The 24,789-nt window shown below is 43.3% G+C and overlaps 1 protein-coding gene across 7 annotated transcripts in view; it reads left to right on the forward strand.

The window, feature by feature from the left end:
- Nucleotides 1-24,789, forward strand: part of NFIA (nuclear factor I A) — a 933,690-nt gene that overhangs the window by 837,901 nt on the left and 71,000 nt on the right. For all 7 annotated transcript variants that reach the window (XM_060231906.1, XM_060231903.1, XM_060231904.1 and 4 more), the window contains 2 exons: nt 18,105-18,283; nt 23,788-23,953. In XM_060231906.1, the coding sequence (XP_060087889.1) occupies nt 18,105-18,283; nt 23,788-23,953 (345 nt within the window). The remainder of the gene's footprint in view (nt 1-18,104; nt 18,284-23,787; nt 23,954-24,789) is intronic.

Raw genomic sequence — 24,789 nt, forward strand, 5'->3', positions numbered from 1 at the left:
TGACGGGAGAGATTTGTCACAGGATTCTAAATTAAAAGAGAGAATCTTGAGTTTACAAACCTCACATCTTTTGTACACATTGTATATTTGCACATGAGAGATGTGGATGGTTTTAGATCCTTTTCTGGATCAGCAGAATCTCACATACTATGCAAGTAAGCCAGGGATCTCTGTGCTTGGAGTTAATGTAAATTACTAATAATTACCATGAAAAGAAGGCCTTTTATTCTGTCTGAAATTTTTCAGCAGGCATAAGTACTGCTCCAAGAACTCCCTTCCCATGTGGACATCAAGCCATTGTGTGAATTTTAACACTTTTCTGTTATGGATTAGAGTAAGGGTACATCATTCACTTTGATGCCAAGGATAACCTCCTACAAGGTAGGCTCAAAAATAACACCACCACCTGGTGGTCACATACATCTCTCAGCTGAAACCAGTTAACGTATCATTAATGACTTGCAACCTATGCTGGACATGGCATTGGGAGGCAGACTCTTTCTTGACCGTAGACAGCCTCCTAACCTTAAACAACTTCTCAGCTATAACAGTGCCCTTTTTAACATGGACACAAACTCTGGAACCAGGGCCTGCAACAAGCAAAGATACCAGATCTGTCCCCATATTCACTCTGTCAACACAATCACCAGACTTAATAACACAGACCATACCTTCTCAGGCTTATTCACTCATTCATCTTCCATTGTTGGATATGCTATCAAATGTCAACAATGCCTGTCCACTTTTGTACATCAGACAAACAGGTTAGTCCCTATGTAAAAGAATAAAGGTAAAGGTCATCATCATCATCATTTTATTTGTATCCCGCCCTCCCCGCCGAAGCAGGCTCAGGGCGGCTAACAACATTAAATCAATACATTAAATTATACAATGATATTCGAAACAATAACTAATTTAACAATTTAATTAAAATTCTAAAATTAATAAAATTGACATCCTGGTGCTATTACAACAGATGGTAAATTTTTTCTTAGCAGTCTCTCTCTCTTTAATCGGTGTAGGCCATCCTAAAAGGATGGTCTTGCAGGCCCTGCGGAACTGTTCGAAATCCCACAGGGCCCGCATTTCTTCCGGAAGCTGGTTCCATAGGTGTGGAGCCACTATAGAGAGAGCCCGAGTATGGGTACTCTGTAGTTTTACCTCTTTCGGCCCAGGGATAGTCAGCAGGTTCTTCCCTGCTGACCTCAGTGCTCTCTGAGGTTCATATGGGGAAAGATGGTCCCTCAGGTAGGCAGGTCCTCGGCCATATGGGGCTTTAAAGGTGATGACCAGCACTTTGTAACGAATCCGGTATGTAACTGGCAGCCAGTGCAGTCCACGCAGCCCCGGTTGTATGTGCAACATAAACACAGGTGCAACATTCAAAAAACAGTAGGGGAACATTTTAATCTTCCAGGTTGTTCCATTGCTAACCTAGGGATTCAAGGGGAGATTACAACACAAGATTGCTGAACTTGAATTCATTCACAAGTTCAGAATAATGCACCCCCCCCCCAGGCTGAATACAGACACAGGATTTTTTTTAACTTACTATAGATGCTAATTATCTGTCCCCTCTGCTCTAACCAAGCTAATTAGTATGTGCATTGTACCTCTGCATCCTGATTTCCTTTACAACATCCCTCCCACCTTCTAACTGGGATACAAAGATACAGAGATCTGCATTCCAACTTGTATCTGACAAAGAAGAAGACCGCAGATTTATACCCCGCCCTTCTCTCTGAATCAGAGTCTCAAAGTGGCTTACAATCTCCTTATCTCCTTCCCCCACAACCCCCAGACACCCTGCGAGGTGGGTGGGGCTGAGAGGGATAAATTTGTAACAACCAGAGTTCAGAACTAACAATTGTACCGCTGGAATGACACTTTTCATTTGAAATTTATTTTTAATATAATATAAAATATCAATAGCTTTTACATTCTATAAATTAAGAAAGAAAACAGGAAAAAGGAAAGAGAGACAGGAACCTAATCCCAACAGATAAATAAATTTAATATCAAGTTTCATAGAACTCTAAAACTTCAGTCCATGTTATGTTATGCCTGCATCCCATCCATTAAATGCTCTTTGTTCTTTTATTGCAAGATCTGATTGTTATTTTGTCCAATTTTCTATAGTTTTCTAGTGTTGCAGGATAGGATATTTGGTAACAACAGAAGCCCTTAAAATCCAAAGTTTCTGGCCTGGTGATAGTTCCTACATAGAAAGGTGAAAGGGGAATAAAGCCTTAATTTTCCTTTTTCCAGGGTTGTTGTGGGAGGCAGGCTGTAGATAGTGGCATAGTTTGGATTAGGAATAAACCACTCTTTGTATTAACCATAGTTTGGGTTCTAAATCACAGTGTGTGTCCCAGCTGTACACACAACAAATTACAGTTTGTGTTGCTTACCTCCTTGCCGGCACCCCAAGAGAACCCTTTTCAGAGCTTTTCAGCCTTGCCCTTCCTCCTTCCATGTAGTGTTGCCAGCAATCAGGAAAAAAAAATCCCGTCTCTTTAAAGATGGTTTAATGAGATGTTGTTTACCAAGTTATGTTATTTTCTCCACGCATTAAGCCTCTGGAGTTGTCAGCAACCTGCTTCTTTGATAGTTTTGTCCTTCTATATTATTGGATCCCATAATAAATGATACAGGAAATTGTTTTTTTTTTAAATGAGATGGATAAAATGTATGTGTTGTGGAAGATCCCTGACCAGTTCTCCAGAAGTTTGTGTTCTTTGACTTAAAAGCTAAGGTACTGGTGAAGAAAACATCTTCACAAGGAGGCTTGACTTCAAAAATGAAAGATGTGAGAGAATGAAGGTTTTCAAAAGTAAAATTTTCTGTTCTACAAAACTGAGAGCCAGTTTAGTGTAGCAGTTAAGAGCAGTGGACTCTAATCTGCAGAACGGAGAGGGACGGTGGCTCAGTAGCAGAGCATCTGCTTGGGAAGCAGAAGGTCCCAGGTTCAATTCTTGGCATCTCCATTAAAAAAGGGTCCGGGAAAATAGGCGTGAAAAACCTCCGCTTGAGATTCTGGAAAGCTGCTGCCAGACTGAGTAGACAATACTGACTTTGAGGGACCGAGGGTCTGATTCAGTATAAGGCAGTTTCATATGTTCATATGAACCAGCTTTGATTCCCCACTCTCCCACATGCAGCCAGATGGGTGACCTCGAGTCAGTCACAGTTCTGTCAGAGTTGTTCTCTCAAGAGTAGTTCTCTCAGAGCTCTCTCAGCCCCACCTAGCTCACAGGGAGTCTGTTGTGGGGAGAGAAAGAGGCAGCAGATTGTAAGCTGCTCTGAGATTCTGATGGTATGTTCACACTACACTAAATAATACATTTTACATCTGGATTTTTGCTGTGTAAAAATAACAAGTGAAGAACAGGGTATAAATCCAACTCCTCCTCCTCAAAATAAAGGCTATAGGTTTGAATTAGGGTTGCCAGGTTCAACTCAGTAAATATCTGGGGACTTTGGGTGGAGCTAGTAGCCTCCAGGGTTGGAGTCAGGAGCAAGGGTGTGACAAGCATAACTGAATTCTGAAGGGAGTTCTGACCATAACATTTAAAGGAATTGCGCTCCTTTTAAATGGCTTCCTGTCATTGGAAATAATGGAGGATGTGGGCACTTTCTTTTGGGGCCCATAGAATTTAATTCCTTGGTCCAGTCTTTTTTTAACTGGAGGGGGGGGGGTTGAAGAGAGGCACCAGATGCTATGCTGAAAATGTGGTGCATCTGCATAAAAAAACCCAGCCCCACAGAACCCCAGATACCCATGGATCACTTCTCCATTATATCTTATGGAGACAAGTCTCCATAGGGTATAATGGAGTGCCCAGCAGACATACCCTTTCTGATAACCCTGAAGTGGGGGGAGGGCCTCCAAACCAGGGAATCCCCTGCCCCCAACTGGGAATTAGCAACCCTAGTTTGAATGTGCAAAGTTGGTTTTAAATCACTCCTCCCTTCCCTTCCCAATATATTGAAAACTATTCTACCTGATGTGTGTATAGGATGGTTGCACATATACTAAAACTCAGTCTGCACATAATCCCTGGAACTTTCATTAATAGGGTTATCAAGGAAGGGCCTTTAGTGTGTCACCACCAACAAATCTCTTGTTCAAGTAGTATCTGTTACAATCAGTTTTATTAAAAAGTATAAATGGAGATTTCACAATGGTTAGTTACCCTCTGCAATACTCAGTACTTCCATACTCGAGGGCTTAGGAAAGCTGCTATTCAAGATGCCCAGGTCAATAGTCAGGTTTAATTAGATAATATTTACATTTACTGTTCAAAGCTACAGTATTCTTGTATCTCACCCTGCAAAGAAGAAGCTTGCATATGATTAAAACTAGAACTAAACAAAAGTCAGGAACCGTGTAATTAAAACTGTACCTTTATTGGATTTTAAAGAGTTGCCCCGTGACATAGGAAATATTTAAAGGAGTAGTTTATTTAGCTAATTTGTATGTAAGCAAACAGCTTAGAGGACTTCTACCCTAAATTAATGATAAGACCACCCACTGAGATTGCCTCGTAAAGGATCCTGATTGCTCAGCTTTGTGAAGTGCAATGATTCAATAAATGTTAGATAAATGCATAACTAAAAGCACTATTACACTAATAATTTGCAAAAAGATAGATGTGTGGGACACCATGCTGGGTTAATTTGTCATCCCTGCAGCAAATTTAGAGAGATGGCCTTTTTAGTGAGGAACTGTATTAATAGTTGTTCCACTGAGGATGTTAGCACAACAAGATGACTTGGCCTCTTAATCTCTTAAAAGAGGCACAAAAACTGCCTAAGGGGGAATGCCAGAGAGAAGAATGGAATGATAAATAAAGTGGACCTAGATTCAGCATTAGTCTGACAAAAGAGACTGGATTCATTCTATATAAAAATAAAGGACAGTAGGAGCAGAAGGGGAATTTTTGAGCAAGCTAATAGGATTTCATGCATATCTCACATAATAACATAAAAACTGAATACTCTTAGACCTCACTATTTAGCCTGCTGTCTTGCTGATTATATATTCAGTTTCATTCTTTTTCTTTGATGTGCCCATGAAGTTAAACTACATGCCTTGAGCATTACATTGAACTATATTATTTTATGCTAAATGTCTTTTTATTCTAAATTCTCTATCATCCTCAGACACATGAACTAGAGTACATTATTTTTACATCCAGAACCTATGTTTAAGCATCACAGCTCAGGTTTTCCAGCCTCTTACATTGACAGAACCATAAATCACATTAAAGTTAAGTGAATTACTGTACCATGGAACTATAGGTTTAACAGTGTTTATGTAGTATCAGTTTACCATCTACAGAATAGAAGCAAAGAAAAACATTGATATTAGAAATGCGGACACAAAGTCCTAATAACGTAACAGCAATATATCATTCCAGACTCATTGGTTCCATTAGCATGCACTTTTTAGTATCCAAGTGGAACTATATAATTGCACACATGAAAAACTGGACATAATGATATCAGAAAACAGGATTTATATTTCTATTTCAAATATATTATCTGCATTAGTGATGGAACCATAATTTTGGTCAGCTTTCTGTTTAACCATTGATTTAGAATTATTTAGTTTAAAAATGGCCATGGCAGTCTAAAGCTTGATTCAGAGCTAGTGCCATACTTTGGGTGTGATTAGACCAGGAGGTTGCCACAGCAGCATCCCACATTTTGAATAGCTGCTTGATTTTGCAGCACCACCCATTGATCATACAGCAGCTGCTCAGATAGCATCAAAGGGCTGTGGGCCCATGGTTGACCATTCACATCGGCAACTCATCACAACTGTGGACCCACTGCAGAATGGGTTTGTTTTTTTTTTTTTTTAAAGTCCTGCCGTGTGTGTGTGTGCACACGCAAGTGGACAAGTTCATGAGCACTTCTCAGAGTGGGGTTCGAGGGGGGGAAGGGATATGCTGGAAATGGAGTAATCACACCACTCATGCATTTCCATGGTGCATTGGGGCAATCAGATGGCTGAAAACCCACCATGGAAGTGCTTCTCTGGGAAGCCACCTGAATTTCCCTGGTGGCTATTGAATTCATCTGGGAGTCATCATAGCATGAGGTAAAGATGAGTGGGGCACAGGGGTTAGATGTGCGTGTGTGATTGCACCTGTTTGATCTGGAGGGAAAAGGCGGCTGTGGCAGACATAATTGCTTGTCTTATTGACCCATTGATGATACAAGAATGAGCATTGGGCATGCATGTTCCCCTGACCTTCTCCCCTCATATATCGCAGTTCATTTTTGCTTCAGCTACAATTTTCAGTTACATCTAAACCAGCATGCTATGCCTTGTATTTACTCTCCAAATTAGAATTGCAAGCTATAGCTTTATCATAGTTTTCATATCTGGTTTGCAAGCAAATGCTACTCATGGTTTGCAGTCAGGTGTGACAGGAGACTGTGGCATGCCTTGAAACCAGAAGGACTTTATAAGAATGCCTTCTGCCTGTAATTCCTGTCCTAATACTCTGCAAGGCTCATTCTTGATCCAAGTAGCTTTCTTCATTGATTAGAAAGTAGCAGTGAATTTGCAGTCCTGTTTTCCTTGGTTTTTTTGAACATGCAATATACTACAAGTAGTAAGGCAGTAGTTTTTAAAACTGCAAAACTGAGTGTGCAGAATTGTATTTAAATACATTTAAATATTGTCAAAGTAGCTTACAGTATGTGGGTGATGTTGAGTTTTGGGGAAAATAAATCCAGATTAGAAGAATGCAGAAGAGTCTTTCGTCATATAAATTGTGATCTAGTTTCCCTTGCCGTCGGTGGCAAAACTCCCATTGATTTTAATGGAGCTGGATTACACCTGAAATCTTTAAATTTTAAAGCTGTTTGTTCAGACTTCTGTCCTTTACCTCTTGTATTGTGTTATATATAGAAATTCAAGTTCCCTTCAATCCTGGCCTTTTGCCAGCTTTCCTTATTAAAAAATCACTCTTGTTATTTCTGGTAAACACAGCTGTTGCATAGTGTTTGAAAGCATTTCATATCAGCCAGTATTGTGGCTTAACCAATTAGTACTTCAATGTGGTCATTTTGGAAAACAAGCTCTATTGGGAATGGGACATATCTTCCAAAAAGAATGGGACATATCTTCCATAATCTGAACTGGCACTTGCATTGCTTTAAAGTTATGAGAAGCTGCAGATTACAGTGAGTTAAGGCCTCTCAAAAGTATTGAAATGAAGAATCTAAGTAAACAAACTAGAAGTATATTTCCACAGAAATGGCTTTTAATAAATACTTTCCCAATTGTGATGGATATTTATTTATATATCCCTATGACGTAAAGCTCTAGGCGATATACAGCCAATAAAATCAAGTTAAAACCAAAAAACCAAAAGACAACTACATTGAATTTTTGTTGCTATCCTGCTGTGGACTGCTCCATAAACTCACAGGCAATCAGGTGAGGAGTAAGCCAAAGCAAAGATGGAAGAAAAAAGAAGAAAGGAGGAGGGTGCCAGCTGTGATGCAACCATCACTGTCCTCAACCAAAGCCCTGACATCTCTGCCTTCTTACAGGCCCTGCAGAATTGCATTTAGTCCCAAAAGGCCCTGATGGTATTAGGCACAGTTCCACCAGGCTTCCAGGTGGGCCCCCCAACATCCATGGGGCCCTCCAAGGCACAGCCTGCTTTTTCCTTCTTCATTTTGTCATGGCTGAGCTGGTGAAGTGTTATCAGTGGCAGCCAGAGCTGGAAGAGCCGAGCAGGGCACAGTGCACTGCAGCAGCAAAAGCAGCAGGCAGAGAGGAGGGAGGCAGAGGAGAAGGAGGTGGAGGAAGCCGTGTGGAATGGGCTGGAGAGGGGGAATGGATGGAACTGCTGGCTGCAAATTGCTGGGGTTAGGGAAAGGGAGGTGGAAGAAAACCCCCCTGCTTGCACTCAAGGTGCAGTCCCTTCTTGGCTCCAAAGTTTTAGGGTTGCCACATTCAGAGCCTCTAGCTTTTGCCCCTACCCTAGAAAGGTTAAGAGAAGCGACAAGCCCTGCAGTGGATGGGAAAGGGTGCCCCTTGACTTTTTAACAAGCCCCCCAACTTTTAAAATCTCAGAGAGGTCTGAGGGAGAGTAGAGCAGAGCAGCTCTGAGATAAACTGAGACACCTAAGTTGTGGTAGCTGGGGAACTGCTGTTTGTTTGGTTGAGTGGGCTGAAGGTGAAGGTGATTGAAAGTGATTGTTGCTGATGCTGCTGATTGCTTAGGAGTGGAAGTGCTCCCCACCCTCTTTGCATTTTAAGCTGTGCCTTGCCAAAGGCACAAGCCTTTGGCGCGAGCTGAAGGGCGCGAGATAAAGGGCTCTTGGCCTGTGGGCTCTGTAAGGACCAGGAACCCAGATCACTAATTTCATTGTTCTCCCAATAAGGTAAATTGACCCTCCAGAAGGGGAGCCACTTAAACAAACAGGATTTAAAGAGGACTGTATATTTTTTTTAAAAAAAAGCTATAATGAAGGTAGAATGCCAGCAGGGGGGTGGGGGCTTTCCAGTGTTTTGCACTGAGTGTCACATGTATGACTATCTGCCTACAGGACAGAAGTCTTGGGTGTGTGCTCGATGCAAGGAGCTCCTGGTCCTCAGGAAACAAGTTCATACCCTTGAGGCCGAGGTGACTGCCCTGGAGAAGCAGAGACGGTCAGTTAGGCACTCGGGGAAGACTCTCGGGGGTGTATTAGATGAGCCCTGCTCTGAACGTGGCAGCCCCATTGCTGCCAGGGAGTGTGAGGGTTGAGAGGGAACAGGGCACCGTGCTGAGGATAAGGGGAATGCGCCCTCAGAAGGGATCTCTTCTTCATTTGGTGAGCGGGAATCCTTTCGCACCAAGGAACCATCCCTGTGCAGGGAGAGGGGTGGTGGTCTTGGTAGTTGGTGATTCGATCCTTAGGCAAGTAGACAGTTGGGTGACAAAACCGCGTACTAACCATATGGTGACTTGCCTGCCTGGTGCAAAGGTAGCGGACATTACGCGTGTTGTAGATAGGCTGATAGACAGTGCTGGGGAGGAGCCAGTGGTCGTGGTGCATGTTGGCACCAACAGTGTGGGGAAATGCAGTCGTGAGGTCCTGAAGGAAAAATTTAGGCTACTAGGTGGGAGACTTAAGGCCAGGACCTCCAAGGTAGCCTTCTCAGAAGTGCTACCTGTTCCACGTGCAGGGCAGGAGAGACAGGCACAAATTAGAAGTCTCAATGTGTGGATGAGACGATGGTGTAAGGAGGAAGGGTTTACATTTGTTAGGCACTGGGATGCTTTCTGGAACAAGCGGGAGACGGTCTCCACTTGTCCCCAGATGGAACCAGGCTGCTGACGCGTAAAATCAAAAAGGTGGCAGTGCAGTTTTTAAACTAAATCTTGGGGGAAAGCCGACAGGAGATGAAATGTCTCTGGTTTGGGAGGACTCATCTCAAAGAGATGAAGGATTAGCTGTTACTTTTCTACCGGGTAATGGATCAGAGTTGTCCACTGTGATGGTGACAAACAATATGGACTGTCTGCCAAAGTCTCAAGGCGGCAGGAGGAAGGTTGCAGGCCTAGCTTGCCTGGGAAATTATAGATGTTTGAATGCAAATGCTAGACGTGTTCAAAGTAAAATTGGTGAATTGGAATGTTTAGTGTTGGGAGAAAACATAGACATTGTGGGAATTTCAGAAACTTGGTGGAATGAGGAGAATCAGTGGGACATGGTGATTCCTGGATATAAGTTATATCGGAAGGATAGGGAGGGAAGGGTTGGAGGTGGGGTAGCTCTGTATGTCAGAGAGAATATACGGTCCAGTAATTAGGGAGAGAGAATTAGATTCCCTTCTAGAAATGCTTTGGGTTGAAATAGAGGGCCCAAAAGGAAATTTAACTATGGGAGTTTGTTATCGCCCACCAAATCAAAAGATAGAGGACAATTATAATATGATGGAAGGATTAAAGATAGCGGCTAAACGTAAAAACTGTGTCGTAATAGGTGATTTTAACTACCTGCAGATTGATTGGGTCAATATGTACTCTGGTCGAGAGAAAGAGATTGAGTTTCTTGATGCTCTCAATGATTGTGCTATGGAGCAGGTGGTCTCAGAACCTACCAGGGGTGGGGCGATCCTGGATTTGGTCCTAAGTAATGCCCAGGACTTGGTGAGAGATGTAAAAATGATCACTCCGCTTGGGAGCAGTGACCATAACATTATTGATTTCACCATTTGTATAAATGGGGAGTTGCCCCAAAAGACTGGCACAACCACGTTTAATTTTAAAAGGGCTAAATTTTCTGAGATGAGGAGGCATGTGAAGAGAAAACAGAAAGGAAAGGTAAATACGGTCAAAACCCTTGGGGAAGCTTGGAGGCTATTTAAAACTACAATCCTAGAAGCTCAGATAAAATATATACCGCAAGTTTGGAAAGGCGCAAACAGGTATAAGAAAAGGCCTGCATGGTTAACAAACAAAGTAATGGAAGCTGTAAAAGGTAAGAAGGACTCCTTTACGCGGTGGAAAACCAGTCCAAGTGAGATTAATAAAAGGGAACACAGGCTATGACAAATCAAATGCAAGACTGTGATCAGGCAGGCAAAAAGGGACTATGAGGAGCATATTGCAAAAAACATAAAGACCAACAATAAAAATTTCTTCAAATATATTAGAAGCAGGAAACCAGCCAGGGAGGCAGTGGGGCCCTTGGATGACCAAGGGGTCAAAGGGTTACTGAAGGAGGATAGGGAAATGGCTGAGAAGCTGAATGCTTTTTTTGTCTCCATCTTCACTGTGGAAGATGAGAAGTGTTTGCCCGCTCCAGAACTACTAATTTTGGAAGGGGTGTTGAAAGACCTGAGTCAGATTGAGGTGACAAAAGAGGAGATCCTACAACTGATAGATGAATTAAAAACTTAGAAGTCTCCAGGTCCGGATGGCATACATCCAAGAGTTCTGAAAGAACTCAAAGTTGAACTTGTGGATCTTCTGCTGTAATCTTTCATTGAAATCTGCCTCCATTCCTGAGGACTGGAGGCAGCAAATGTCACCCCAATCTTTAAAAAGGGTTCCAGAGGAGATCCGGGAAATTACAAGCCAGCCAGTCTGACTTGAATACCGGGAAAGTTGGTAGAAACCATTATCAAGGACAGAATGAGTAGGCACATTGATGAACACGGGTTATTGAGGAAGACTCAGCATGGGTTCTGTAAGGGAAGATCTTGCCTCTTCTATGATTTTCCCAGATGCTCTACCCATTTGTGAGGAAAAACTCTACAGTACAATGGGCACCATAGAGTTTTCCGTTCCCAAATGGGTAGAGCGTCTGGGAAAACCATAGAGTTTCCCCAAAAATGCCTAGAGCAGCCACTTCCAGGTGAGGTCATTGTGTCATGCGCACGTGAAGTATGTGCGTGAAAGTCCCCCGCCGGACAATGCTGGGGACTTGGCAACCCTAATCAGAGCATGATTTTTAACGATAATGTCCAGGGAAGTAGGGACATTGTACAAACAAGATGTTATCCAGAAGAACAAAAATAAGGCAATAATGGAGAAAAGTTTGTGAAAAGTTTTGAACAGGAAGCAGTTTGGAGTATTCAGAAATGAAGCCAGAATTTTACATAGGACCATATCTGAGCACCAAACCAGTTTATTTTTTATTTTATTTTATTTATCAGATTTATATCCCGCCCTCCCCTGACAGTTAAAAACAAACATAAAATATTAAAGACTAAAATATGTAATAAAAACATTTCCATGCATATTACATTCATCAATCCATTCATTAAAAGTCCAAGATTGCAAGTTTCTTATTTCCATTATGGTAGTTCAGTGAGGTTGTTGGTGCTGTGGAATAACAGCCAGCTCCCCATTAACCATTGAACAATTCGATCTTACAGGCCCTGCAGAACTGTGGCAGGTCCCGCAGGGCTAGGGTGGCCAGACCGTCCCGGTCTCCCGGGACATTCCCGGTTCTGGCCACCCAATCCCGGCTCCCGGGCTGCCTATACCGGGACCATTAAAGGTCCCGGTTTAGCCAGCCCCGGAGCCGGTGGGCCGCGGGCGCCGGCGGGGAAGGCGGGGAGTGAGGGAGGGAGCGTCCCTGCGCCTGCGCAGGGCCCCTGCGCACGCGCAGGGACGCTCCCTCCCTCACTCCCCGCCTTCCCCGCCCGCGCGCGGGGCCGGCAGCGGTGGGGGAGGCCTCTCCGCGGCCTCCGCTGGTCGCTGGGGGCCTTCCAGAGTGTCTGGAAGGCCCCCAGCGACCAGCGGAGGCCGCGGGGAGGCCGCGGAGCACCCGGCGCTGGTCCGGGAAGGCCTTCCAGAGCCTCTGGAAGGCCTTCCCGGGCCAGCGCCGGCCAGCGAAGGCCTCCCCGCGGCCTCCGCTGGTCGCTGGGGGCCTTCCAGACACTCTGGAAGGCCCCCAGCGACCAGCGGAGGCCGCGGGGAGGCCGCGGAGCAGGCCGGCGCTGGTCCGGGAAGGCCTTCCAGAGCCTCTGGAAGGCCTTCCCGGACCAGCGCCGGCCAACGAAGGCCTCCCCGCGGCCTCCGCTGGTCGCTGGGGGCCTTCCAGAGTGTCTGGAAGGCCCCCAGCGACCAGCGGAGGCCGCGGGGAGGCCGCGGAGCACCCGGCGCTGGTCCGGGAAGGCCTTCCAGAGCCTCTGGAAGGCCTTCCCGGGCCAGCGCCGGCCAAGGAAGGCCTCTCCGACGCCTCCCTGGCCTCGCCGCCGCCGCCGCTGGACTCGCCGCCCGACCCGCCGCCGCCGCCCGACTCGCCGCCGACCGCCACCGCAGGTAAGGGGGCCGAAAGCGGGGGGGGGGCGGCCTTCCTTTCTTCCCTCCCTCTTCCCTTCTTTCCTTTCTTCCTCCCTTCCTTCCCTCCCTTCCTTCCCTCCCTCCCTTCCCTTCCTTCCTTCCCCCCCTCCCTCCTCCCTTCCTTCCTTTCTTTCTTTCTTCCTTCCCTCCCTTCCCTCCCTCCCTCCCTTCCTTCCTTCCTTCCTTCCTTCCTCCCTTCCCTTCCCTTCCCTCCTCCCTTCCCTCCTCCCTTCCCTCCTCCCTTCCTTCCCTCCCTCCTCCCCTCCCTCCTCCCTTCCTTCCTTTCTTTCTTTCTTCCTTCCCTCCCTTCCCTCCCTTCCTTCCTTCCTTCCTTCCTTCCTTCCTTCCTTCCTTCCTTCCTTCCTTCCTTCCTTCCTTCCTTCCTTCCTTCCTTCCTTCCTCCCTTCCTCCCTTCCCTTCCCTTCCCTTCCCTTCCCTTCTCCCTTCCCTTCCCTTCCATTCCCTTCCCTCCTCCCTTCCCTCCTCCCTTCCTTCCCTCCTTATGTTCTTATGTGGCGCAGAGTGTTGGACTGGAGGGGCCACTGGCCTGATGCAACAGGGCTTCTCTTATGTGACACAGAGTGTTGGACTGGATGGGCCACTGGCCTGATCCAACAGGGCTTCTGTTATGTTCTTATGTGACGCAGAGTGTTGGACTGGATGGGCCACTGGCCTGATCCAACAGGGCTTCTGTTATGTTCTTATGTGACGCAGAGTGTTGGACTGGATGGGCCACTGGCCTGATCCAACAGGGCTTCTCTTATGTTCTTATGTGACGCAGAGTGTTGGACTGGATGGGCCACTGGCCTGATCCAACAGGGCTTCTCTTATGTTCTTATGTGACGCAGAGTGTTGGACTGGATGGGCCACTGGCCTGATCCAACAGGGCTTCTGTTATGTTCTTATGTGACAATACTGACTTTGGTGGACCCAAGCACTGATTCAGTGTAAGGGAGCTTTGTGTTTGTGTCTTCTGGTGCAATTTTGTTCTCAGATCCTGTATTTACTTCATCAGTATATGGGATAAGGCACTTTCTCAACTGTGCTGCATAATGCAGCCTATTTATTTTGTCCTGTTGGCTCTGTTGGCTCTATCTGCGCCACCTTCATCACTTTCGGGGTGTGGATCCCCCAGTGGGGTGGGCTCCCGACTCCCTCTGCCGGCTGTTTCTGATAGCCCTGCGCCCCCTCTTTCATTTGATATGTGTCCCGTGCGGGTGCCACCCTCCTGCCGGGAGATGCCGCAAAATGAGCCCCCTTGAGGCTTATGGCGGCAGGGCTCGGGGGAAGCAAGCTAGACTGCTGTTCTTTTGAGGGGTTATAGAGTGTTTCGAGCCCCTCCCTGTGGCATCGGTCCCATCGTTGTGGGACCCAGGGGGCCGGCGCAGCGGCCCGCTGAAGCAGCCTGTCAGTCACTTCCGCATCTCGACCTGTGTTATTAGTGACAGGCTGCTTCGGCAGGCTGCTGCGCCGGCCCCCTGGGTCCCACGACGATGGGACCAATGCCACAGGGAGGGGCTCGAAACACTCTATAACCCCTCAAAAGAACAGCAGTCTAGCTTGCTTCCCCCGAGCCCTGCCGCCATAAGCCTCAAGGGGGCTCATTTTGCGGCATCTCCCGGCAGGAGGGTGGCACCCGCACGGGACACATATCAAATGAAAGAGGGGGCGCAGGGCTATCAGAAACAGCCGGCGGAGGGAGTCGGGAGCCCACCCCACTGGGGGATCCACACCCCGAAAGTGATGAAGGTGGCGCAGATAGAGCCAACAGAGCCAACAGGACAAAATAAATAGGCTGCATTATGCAGCACAGTTGAGAAAGTGCCTTATCCCATATACTGATGAAGTATATACAGGATTTGAGAACAAAATTGTTTCCGGCGGTGATATTTGGGGGATTTTTGGGGACGTCACAGGAAGTGCTGTGAAGTCACTTCCTGTTTCCGGCAGTGGCATTTGGGGGAAATGATGCCATTTGGGGGAAATGATGTCACAGGAAGTGATGTCACTTCCTGCTTCCGGCAGGTGGCGCGGGGGAAATGATGTCACAGGAAGTGATGTCACTTCCCGTTTCCGGCAGGTGGCGCGGGGGAAATGATGTCACAGGAAGTGATGTCACTTCCTGTTTCCGGCGGTGGTACGACGTCGCCGGAAGTGACGTCGCCGGAAGTGACGTCACTTCCTGTTTCCGGCGGCGCGCGCGCGAAGCGCGCGCGCACTCCTGCCTTCCCCCCCCCAAGGTGTCCCTGGCTGGCCTTCAGACATTATGGCCACCCTACGCAGGGCCCTGTTGTTTTTGGAGAGGGCATTCCACAGAGTGGGTGCTATTACCAAGAATGCTCTGGCTCTGGTGGTGGACAATTGAGCTTCTCTCGGTCCTGGGATCTTAAGGAGATTCTGAGCCCCTGAACGTAGTGCTCTCTGGGGTACATATGGACAAAGGTGGTCCCAAAGGGAGACAAATTCTAGTTGCGTCATTCAAGATGATAACGAAGCACTCATATGAGTTGGATTGCTACTAATTATTGACTGTACAAACTGCAAATATGTTGGACAGTACTAAAATTCAACATTCCAATAGTTCTGTTGCTAGAGGAAGTCTTAGGTCTAAATATGGCAGGCTTAAATAAAGGCTATACAGGTTACCATAGGCTTACTTCTATGATGTCTTAGGCTATAAAGATATAGTTGCATATGCATTGCTGCATGGAGTATAATGATGCAGCTGTTCTATTCAGAGCTGCTATATTTTTCATCAATTATTCTTTTTAAAAGTTTTTATTAATGAAGAAATAGAGATAATCCAACTAGTAATAAAGATCAGGAAGAGGAAGAATTTTGTTTAATCATAAAAAGCCAGTGAGATGACGGTGCTTATTTTTATCTCTTTATTTGATTGGGGTCAGTCTGTATGCAATATTTCTTGTAGATTACCAAACTGTCTATACCAGGGGTGGCCAACGGTAGCTCTCCAGATGTTTTTGCCTACAACTCCCATCAGCCCCAGCCAGCATGGCCAATGGCTGGGGCTGATAGGAGTTGTAGGCAAAAAACATCTGGAGAGCTACCGTTGGCCACCCCTGGTCTATACAGCTGGTTTCTCAACATACTTCAATACTAATACAATATATTCTTCTGCATGTTTATAACTTTCCCCCAAAAAACAATCCTTTGTGGTTTACAAGTGCAGTGCATGAGTGTAGGTAGCCATAAAAGTTTCATACAACTGGCCAAGAGAAGATGACTGGATGCTTTGGTTGGAAATAAAACCCTAATATGAGAGAAGTTATAGCCCAGCAGTGGCTGAACTGCAGCTTGGGAGCAACATGTGGCTCTTTCACACATATTGTGTGGCTCTTGAAGCCCCCACTGACTTGAAAAAGGCATTTCTCTCTTCAAATCGCTTTTCCAAGACAAGGCAGCTGGCAGCTTGGAGAATTCATTTAAAGTTAATATTGCTTTCTTTCCAACCTCTCCCCCCTTCATCTGTTTGCCGGTCTACTGGCCTGCCTTTCTTTCTGTCTTGTGACTCTCAGGCATATGATGTTCATGTCTTGTGGCTCTCAAACATCTGACATTTATTCTATGTGGCTCTTATATTAAGCAAGTTTGGCCACCCCTGCTATAACCTATGAATCCATAAAGTTTATGTGATACAGTGTTTTGACATAAAAAGCATAAAATGTAGGGAATATCCATAGGTTTTATACCATTTTAGTATTTAGTATAGTAGGTTTTGTTTAGTACTAGTGTTTGTCTTGTATCATTCAAGGAATTGTTTCCATTTTTTTAAATATATTGCAGTGCCTCCCTACTCAAATGGCAATATTATTGTTGCTTGAAAAATTCTTTGTCCAATTAGTCCAAATTCTTTGGCGACTGAAATTTGGAGGATTTTTTGGAAGATGATGTTATGGTTGTTGTACAAAACATTTGGATAGTGCCTAAGAGGAGAGGAAGGAAACAGTATATATACCCACTCTGTGGCAGAAAAATATACTTGAGTCCTGGCTACATTTCTTTGTATCATATGGGAATTAGCAATTCCCTTTTTTGGTCTTATAGTGCTCTTGTAGGGGCTGTTGAGAGCCAATCTACATACAACTTCCATCATGTGAATGCTGGAGTTGGCCTTAGAATACTGGTAACACAATTTATGCATCATGTCGTCCTTCCTCTTCATGTGAATATGGAGCATTTGTGCACATAACACTAGCTATTAAAACCCTTTACAACACAAGACCATAACATACCATATAACAGGCCACAATAGGGTAACAGCATGGAGAAGCCATCACATGGAGGCTACTTCAACATATGAAGTAACTACTGGCAACTACTAAGATTAACATATGAAGATAGCAGTCTGGTACTTAGATAATGTATGGTAAGTACATAGAGCACTCAGAAATACTGCAGTATAAATACCAAGTATTGCTATTATCCAAAATTTCTTTAAGGGGGGAATATGGTCCAACATTAATCCATCACATGGCACTACTACGGTTTTAGAGGACATATAGCAGCTGTAAATGAATGTATGAAATCATTAAAACTAATCAAAGTACTTTGCTGTTCCAATGTATTGGGATAAACATGGTACCTAAAATAACCACATATTGCTTTTCCCAATCTTTGCTATAATTCCTTGGGATATGATTTTTTTTTTTCACAGATTCCTAGACACCTTTCAGCAATATATCTTAAATGGGCAAGAGGGTTTTAAATTTTCATTCTTCTCTAATAAAAGGCAAAATATAAATATTAGTTTACATGAAAGCATAGTACTTAAAATAATAATCCTCCATTGAGCTGGAAAAGTGACATAAACAAGAGCTGCAAGAGCATCATCATTATGTTATTGCCCATTTATTGCTCCAAATAAAACTGGTCCCTATGTGCAAACCAGAATTATATGGAATGTCAATTAAATCAACCGTAATCTCCCAAATACATTTTTTATTGCTGGATTCATTAGAAAGGCTCTTAAGGTAATGAATAGTCATCACTTTTACCAAGGACTGCTGGCTCCTTTATAAATGATGACCACTAAAAATGCAGAAAAGACATTTTAAAATCTGGCTTCATTTATGCTCTGCCTTTATACTTGGCTATACAGAATTCAGCATGACCTGATGCATTCTGAAGATCAGCTGCATAGAACATCAGTTATATACTTTGAGGTGTATACCCTTGGTGAGAATTCTTTTTTTAAAAAAGAAGGTTTAAAAAAAACTGTATTGACCAAACTCCAAAAATCTATAACTTATTTTGTTTTCTTTCCTATAGCAAGTCCACATGCAACACCATCGACTCTTCATTTTCCAACATCACCCATTATTCAGCAACCTGGGCCATACTTCTCACACCCAGCAATCCGCTATCATCCTCAGGAGACTCTGAAAGAGTTTGTCCAACTTGTCTGCCCCGATGCTGGTCAGCAGGCTGGACAGGTGGGGTTCCTCAATGTAAGAAAGCCATTTTTTATTTCTTCAAATGTTTTTGTTCCTCTGCCTTCAATAACCACGGAATTATATTAACAGGTTTTATACATATAAAAAGGTGGGGGTTAATTATTCACTACAATTTAAATAAAACTGGTTTCAAGGAAGTAGTTTTGAACATGATCCAGGCGAGGGTAAGCATACCTTGTTCCATACGTTATGATTGGGAAGAATGAAATGAATGGGAATTTAAAGTGATTAGATTGTGTCCATAACTTATCTTCCTTGTGTTATGACAATTGTGATCAATTTTAATCCAAATTCTATTAGTTCCTAAAATGCCATGTAAGTGATTGGTGCCATTCAATATCATATTATTTAATGTTTTGATCCAACACAAAGTTTGGAACTTACTAATTAGCAGGAGACTTTTTCCAGCTGAAGCAAACTTTCTCCAACAGAGCAGGCACCATGGGATACATTCCCAGGATGGTATGCTGATGCAAAAGCTGACAGGTATTGCTGCACCAGGAAGAACCATCAGTGTACTGTGTAATGTTTGTAGATTTCTCAACACAGAGAATTGTGCAAAGAATGAGATGAGGACAGAACTAGGCAAACCACCTAGGGACATCGAAAGCACCAGTGATCTAACAACTCCAGTGCGATATTTTGAATGCCTACCATTGGGTAGTAATATTTTATTGCAGAAGTGCAACAGCAAGGCCAGGTTGAACTATTTGTCAAGTTTAGAATGTTATTGGTGGTATATTAAGCCAACCTGTGTACTGCCAAAGCTGCATATTTTCAGAACAAAGGTTGCACCTGTCATAAATAGATAACTTTTAGCCAGTTGAAACATGGCCATAATACATAGGATGTATTTGTGGATAGATATGGGAGCATGCCTTAGGCTTGTGCAGCTCCAACACTGTGAACTGCGCTTATATGAAAGCAGTCCCATGAATTATGCATGGAGGCTCTAGTTCATACAACAGCTATGATGTGGAAAGGTATGCAAACTTTTTACTGTGTCCCAAAGTTTTGGCACTATATTTGAATTGGTATTTAGTCAGTAAACAAATTACTGGGCTAGTTGACCACTCAGATATTGGCAAAATATTGGCTAGGAAGGTAAAACATTAATTTATTAGAAGAGTAACACCAGTGACTGTGCGGTTTATAAAAATTACTGAATTCTGTCTGCCTGAAGCTTTAGAGATTACAATTCTAAGTCATTTGGAGACATGCCTTCCCTATGGCAAATGATTTGTTCTGCTGCCATAATGTCTGCTTCCATATTTACCTTAAGATTTCTCATTGTTCCTTCATTTCTTATCAGAGTCCTGCAGTTGAAGCACATGTCCAGTATTAGAGTCTAGGCCAGGCAATTTAATTGGCTGAGCAGGGGAAGTGGACAGGGATCCCTGGGATTTAGTGTGCAGGAGAGGCCTTCCCCTATATGAGGACTGCAGTTGTGCCTGTGTGACACTAATTCTTGCAGGACTGAAAGCAATGATACATGGGATACATTCTGCTGTCAGTTCTGCTGTCAGATGACTTTATGATGCATAGAGTTACACTTTTTTATTTTATGGAATTTTTGAGCACAAGCAAATAATGATCAGTGTACTTGCAACCAATGTTCCCTCTAAACTGAGTTAGCATGAGCTAACTCGCAGATTTTTAGCCTCCAGCTCACATATTTTTGTCTTAGCTCAGAAAAAAATGGCCCCAGAGCACAGTAATTTATGCAGTAGCCCACAACTTTAATGCCAGTAGCTCACAACTTGAATACCAGTTGTTCACAAAATAGAATTTTTGCTTACAAGACTCTGTAACTTAGAGGGAACATTGCTTGCAACGGGCAATGTTTAACAAAAGCTGGGACCTCTTCCCTAGATTCTTCACAATATGATCATGTGTTTACAGAACATCTAATTCAGCTTTAGAAAAACTGTCACCTGCCAAGTTACCATGGCAGATTGAACAGCTTCATGCTTTATGACTCCAGCTCTTCTAAGGTTAACAAAATATAGAGACTTTATAATGTTTATTAATTATGTCTTTAGACAGGAGAATAAAAACCAGCTGTTTTAGATCAGCCACATACATTTTATTTTAAAATGACTTTCTTATAGCACTTTAGATTACATTGACCAGTACTTGAACTCAAGAAGATAAAAGTACCATTCTTTATGGTTTGTTATTCCTGTGAGTTGTTATCTTTCCACCTTATCTCTCTGAAAAATTAAACAGTCTTCCAAGATTTTGGTTGAGCAATTTCAGGAGTTTTCTTTCTCTACAAAACTTAATAATTATTGGAATAACATTCCATTTGTATGCAGAAATGATTAACTTTGCATTCAACATTACCCCAAATAGTGCAAACAATAACGACTCTTAACTGCAAAATGAACATTACGCCTGGTAGTTTCTACCCTGTACATAATGCTAAACATGTAAATAGTGGCTTTTAGCACCCAGTTTGTTACATGTGTTAGGTTAAAATCATGTTGTTAATCTGTTTCTGATTCTGTCTGTTTTAGCCAGTATGAACTTAAAATATCCCAGCTTTGCTAACATATACATTTCTGTCTAGACAGCAAAATAGAGATCATTTTACTCTTGAATAGCAATTTCCTTAGTGTGCTGTGGTAAACATGGACACATTGGGTTAGATTTTACTGCTTTGTTCCATTGACATGTTTCACTGGAAAGAATGCACAGGTTCTGACAGAACAGACTAGTAAATATAAAGCAGAGAATTGATATAGAAAAAGGACTGATAATTATAAAGTCAAAGAAATAATTGCACAATTACTTTCACCTGAAATTTCTAAGGGAAAAAAAATCAAATATGCTTATAAGCAGGAGTACTTCATCAGTTTGGCAGAGTTCATATATAATCACAACCCACAACTGGTCCATATGGTGAATGAGCCTTGGACGTTTTCAGATTTTCTTTCTCTTATCATGCAAATTACAAATCAGTTATTTACACTTCAACAGCAAACCATAGTTTATTGATTCATCCATGTCACCAGTTATAGTCTGTTTCAGGGGTGGCCAAACTGCTGTTTGGGAGCCACGTGAGGCTCTTTCACACACATCGTGTGGCTCTTGAAGCTCCACTGCCCCATCAGCTAGCTTGGAGAAGGCATTTGTCACTTCTCCAAACCAAGCCAGGCTTTAACTTTGTGTGTGTATGACTGTCTGGCACCCAGAAGTTCTAGCTCTTTAAAGTTAGAACTGATTTCTTTCCACCTCTTTCTCCCTCTCCCCAGCTATTTGCCTCCCTCCCTCCTGATTCTCCAATATCTGACATTCATATTTTGTGGCTCTCAAACATCTGATGTTTATTCTCTGTGGCTCTTACATTAAGCAAGTTTGGCCACCCCTGTTCTGTTTGGTTCTAATCCTGCTTCACAATTCTGATTTAGAGACAAGAAAACATAATTTGTGGTTTGGATGTAACAACAAATCAGGGCTCTTCACAGAAGAAGAAATTATTAATTTAGATTAATCTATATTAAACTACTGCAATTTAGAATTACTTACAAGAGAAAACGCTGAATGAAGACTTTAGTGTCAGTAAATCCTTGAATGTGAATCAAATGGATATTTCATACATGTTTTAAAAGTACATTTTGCAGAAATGTAAATGCTATATTTAGTAAAAGCCCCATGGCACAGAGTGATAAAGCTGCAGTATTGCAGTCCAACCTGAGTCTCTGCTCATGATGTGAGTTCGATCCTGGTGGAAGCTGGGTTTAGGTTGACTCAGCCTTCCATCCCTCTGAGGTCGGTAAAATGAGGTCGGTAAAATGAGCTTGCTGGGGGGAGAGTGTAAATGACTGGGGAAGGCAATGGCAAACCACCCCGTAAAAAGTCTGCCGTGAACACGTGATGCAACATCACCCCAGAGTCGGAAACAACTGGTGCTTGCACAGGGGACTACCTTTACCTTTACTAAATGATACATTTAAAAAAGAATGTTTAGTCTTAATGCTTTCTTATCCATCCAGATGGATCCAAGTGGGCTGCTATGTTGGTCTGAAGCAATAGAACAAATTAGGAGTCAAGTTGCACCTTTAAGACCAACAAAGTTTTATTCAGAATGTAAACTTTCATGTGCTAGAAGCCTAAAGTCTAAAGATATGTGATTCTAGCACACGACAGCTTATGTTCTGTATAAAACTTCATTGATCTTAAAGGTGAACTTGACTCCTACTTTGTTCTATTATCCATCCAGTGCAATAAGAACATGCAGGATATTGTAAACATTGATCATGCCATGTTTGACAGAAAATCTGATTATTTGACTCACAGTTCTAAGAATCCAAAAAGGCAGGTTCTAAAAATGTACCGTGGACTTTACTTTCTTTTTAAAAATATCTTATACCTAGTTGATATTTTTGAAAGGAGAAAAACCTCAGGACTCTTGGAAACTATATGGTTGCACTTTTCAGCTTAACCCTGATCTCACCAACAAACATCTATTTGTTTGTGACAGGCATCAGCTCTGTTTGCTTGCACATTTGCTCCCCCTTCTCATATTTTGTACAAGTGCAATAGAAAACTTTGGTCCAGTTCCTATTTGCTTGACATCAAAATGCAAATGCATTTAGAATCCCAGCTGGTAGTGAACAGGAAGTGTGTGTGTGTGGCGGGGAATCTCAGATTTGCCTAGGTACCTTTTTTAGATGTCATGGTAAAACTGAGTTTAATTGAAGGCTTTAAGCACTGGTAAGCCTTCAATAATAATCTACTCATGAAGCAAAAGAAAGGGAGCATGCAAACTTGACCAACAAGCTATGTTTGTGCCTGTCAAAACCAGAGCTTTGTTGCTATATTTGAAATCGTCTAGTAACTGAATGGACTGAAGACCATTACTTAAGTGTCCATTTGACATTACCAGGGCTGTGTGAAGACGTTTTCCTGCTCCAAGTTGCATGACAGCAGACAGATGCAGAACTAGCTGGTGGCTGGGTGAATCTAGGAGGTGACAACGTGTGTCATCCATGCTTATTGCCTCCTTCCACACTGCCATTGGCTGAAAACAAACAATGGTGCAGTGGGCTCACCTCAGACTTTGCAACAACTTTGTAGTTCTGAGAAGCAATGACAATTGTAAGCCCTGTCATTCACCTTCTACCATCACCAGACAGGAGCAGGCATGTTGGAACCTGCTAATTGTGCTTCACTAAGCAGTCCTTTGGTAGAGAACCAGCCATGGACACTAGTCATCTGAAGGCCAGTTGAAAGCTCCATGTCATTTCTGATTCAGTTCATAGGCAATTCTAAGGCTCATGAGAGCTTATAAAATTCAAAATAGCTCATTTATGAGAATGCCATTTGAATAAATATGTTTTAGATGCAGGCTTACATCGTGGCAATTAATTTACTTTGGACAAAATAAGGGTAGACCTTTAATTTTCGAAGCTAAATTCTTCTTGTCTTTATCTATAGAATTGTTTCATGAATCACCACCATTTAATAGTTTGTTTTTCTTATGTTTTTGGCAGCCCAATGGTAGCAGCCAAGGCAAGGTGCACAATCCATTCCTTCCTACCCCAATGTTGCCGCCACCACCTCCGCCACCAATGGCCAGGCCTGTGCCTCTGCCAGTGCCAGACACAAAGCCTCCAACCACATCAACAGAAGGAGGTGCCACCTCTCCTACTTCACCAAGTAAGTACAGCTCCCAAGAGGAAAGAAAGAGCTGTTTGACAAAGCATCAATGATTTGTTGTTGGATCTGTAAAAAAGAAACAAAAATAAGGAAACCCCCTCAATTACATCAACCCATTGAGGACACAACAATATTACCAGAATTGTTTCATAGTGGACATAATCAGGATGGACTGTCAGATTGCTTTTTAGCTAAGGTAACTTTTCTGTGGTTAACTTTTAGTGGTGATCCAGATGTGAAAATTGTTCAAGAAATAGAAATTTGTGCCCATGCAAATTAATCACACCTCAAAAATTAAGTTTGAGCCATGATTATACTACATGTTTCTGAGCCTTTCTATGATATATAAAAGTTATTTGTTTGACAGCTGCTAGCTGCTTTTTTTCTCTCTTCCTCTTTCTGTTAGAGACTGTTCATACAGCAAAGCTAAGAATCCATAGCAAATTAAAGTTATCCATAAGACAGAAAGAGCAGGTGCCTAGACAGAAACATAGCTAGCTTCTGTATCACACATAAAAAGTGTACCAAAGTGTACAACTGGAGTAATACATTAAAGAGCTAAGGTTTCCTCAGTCTTATACAAAGAATAGCAGTGGTTTGTCTGATAAGGCACTGGAAAGATTCCAGCTTTCACCACTGTGGTGCCCTTCTCAGAGGATAAGAGATGGAAAAGAAATACCAGGGCCACAGTTGTGTCACCATGCTGGTGCACAACCACTTGCTGATACCAGCTTCTGCTAGCCACTAACTGCACATGCATGGTTCTGCAGCTGTGGCCTCAGCACCACCATTGTTGCCTCCTGACTGCCTCTCCATTCAGTGGTTTGCAGTGGGGA

The sequence above is a fragment of the Heteronotia binoei genome, chromosome 2, assembly GCF_032191835.1.
Source record: "Heteronotia binoei isolate CCM8104 ecotype False Entrance Well chromosome 2, APGP_CSIRO_Hbin_v1, whole genome shotgun sequence".
Classification (NCBI taxonomy): domain Eukaryota; kingdom Metazoa; phylum Chordata; class Lepidosauria; order Squamata; family Gekkonidae; genus Heteronotia; species Heteronotia binoei.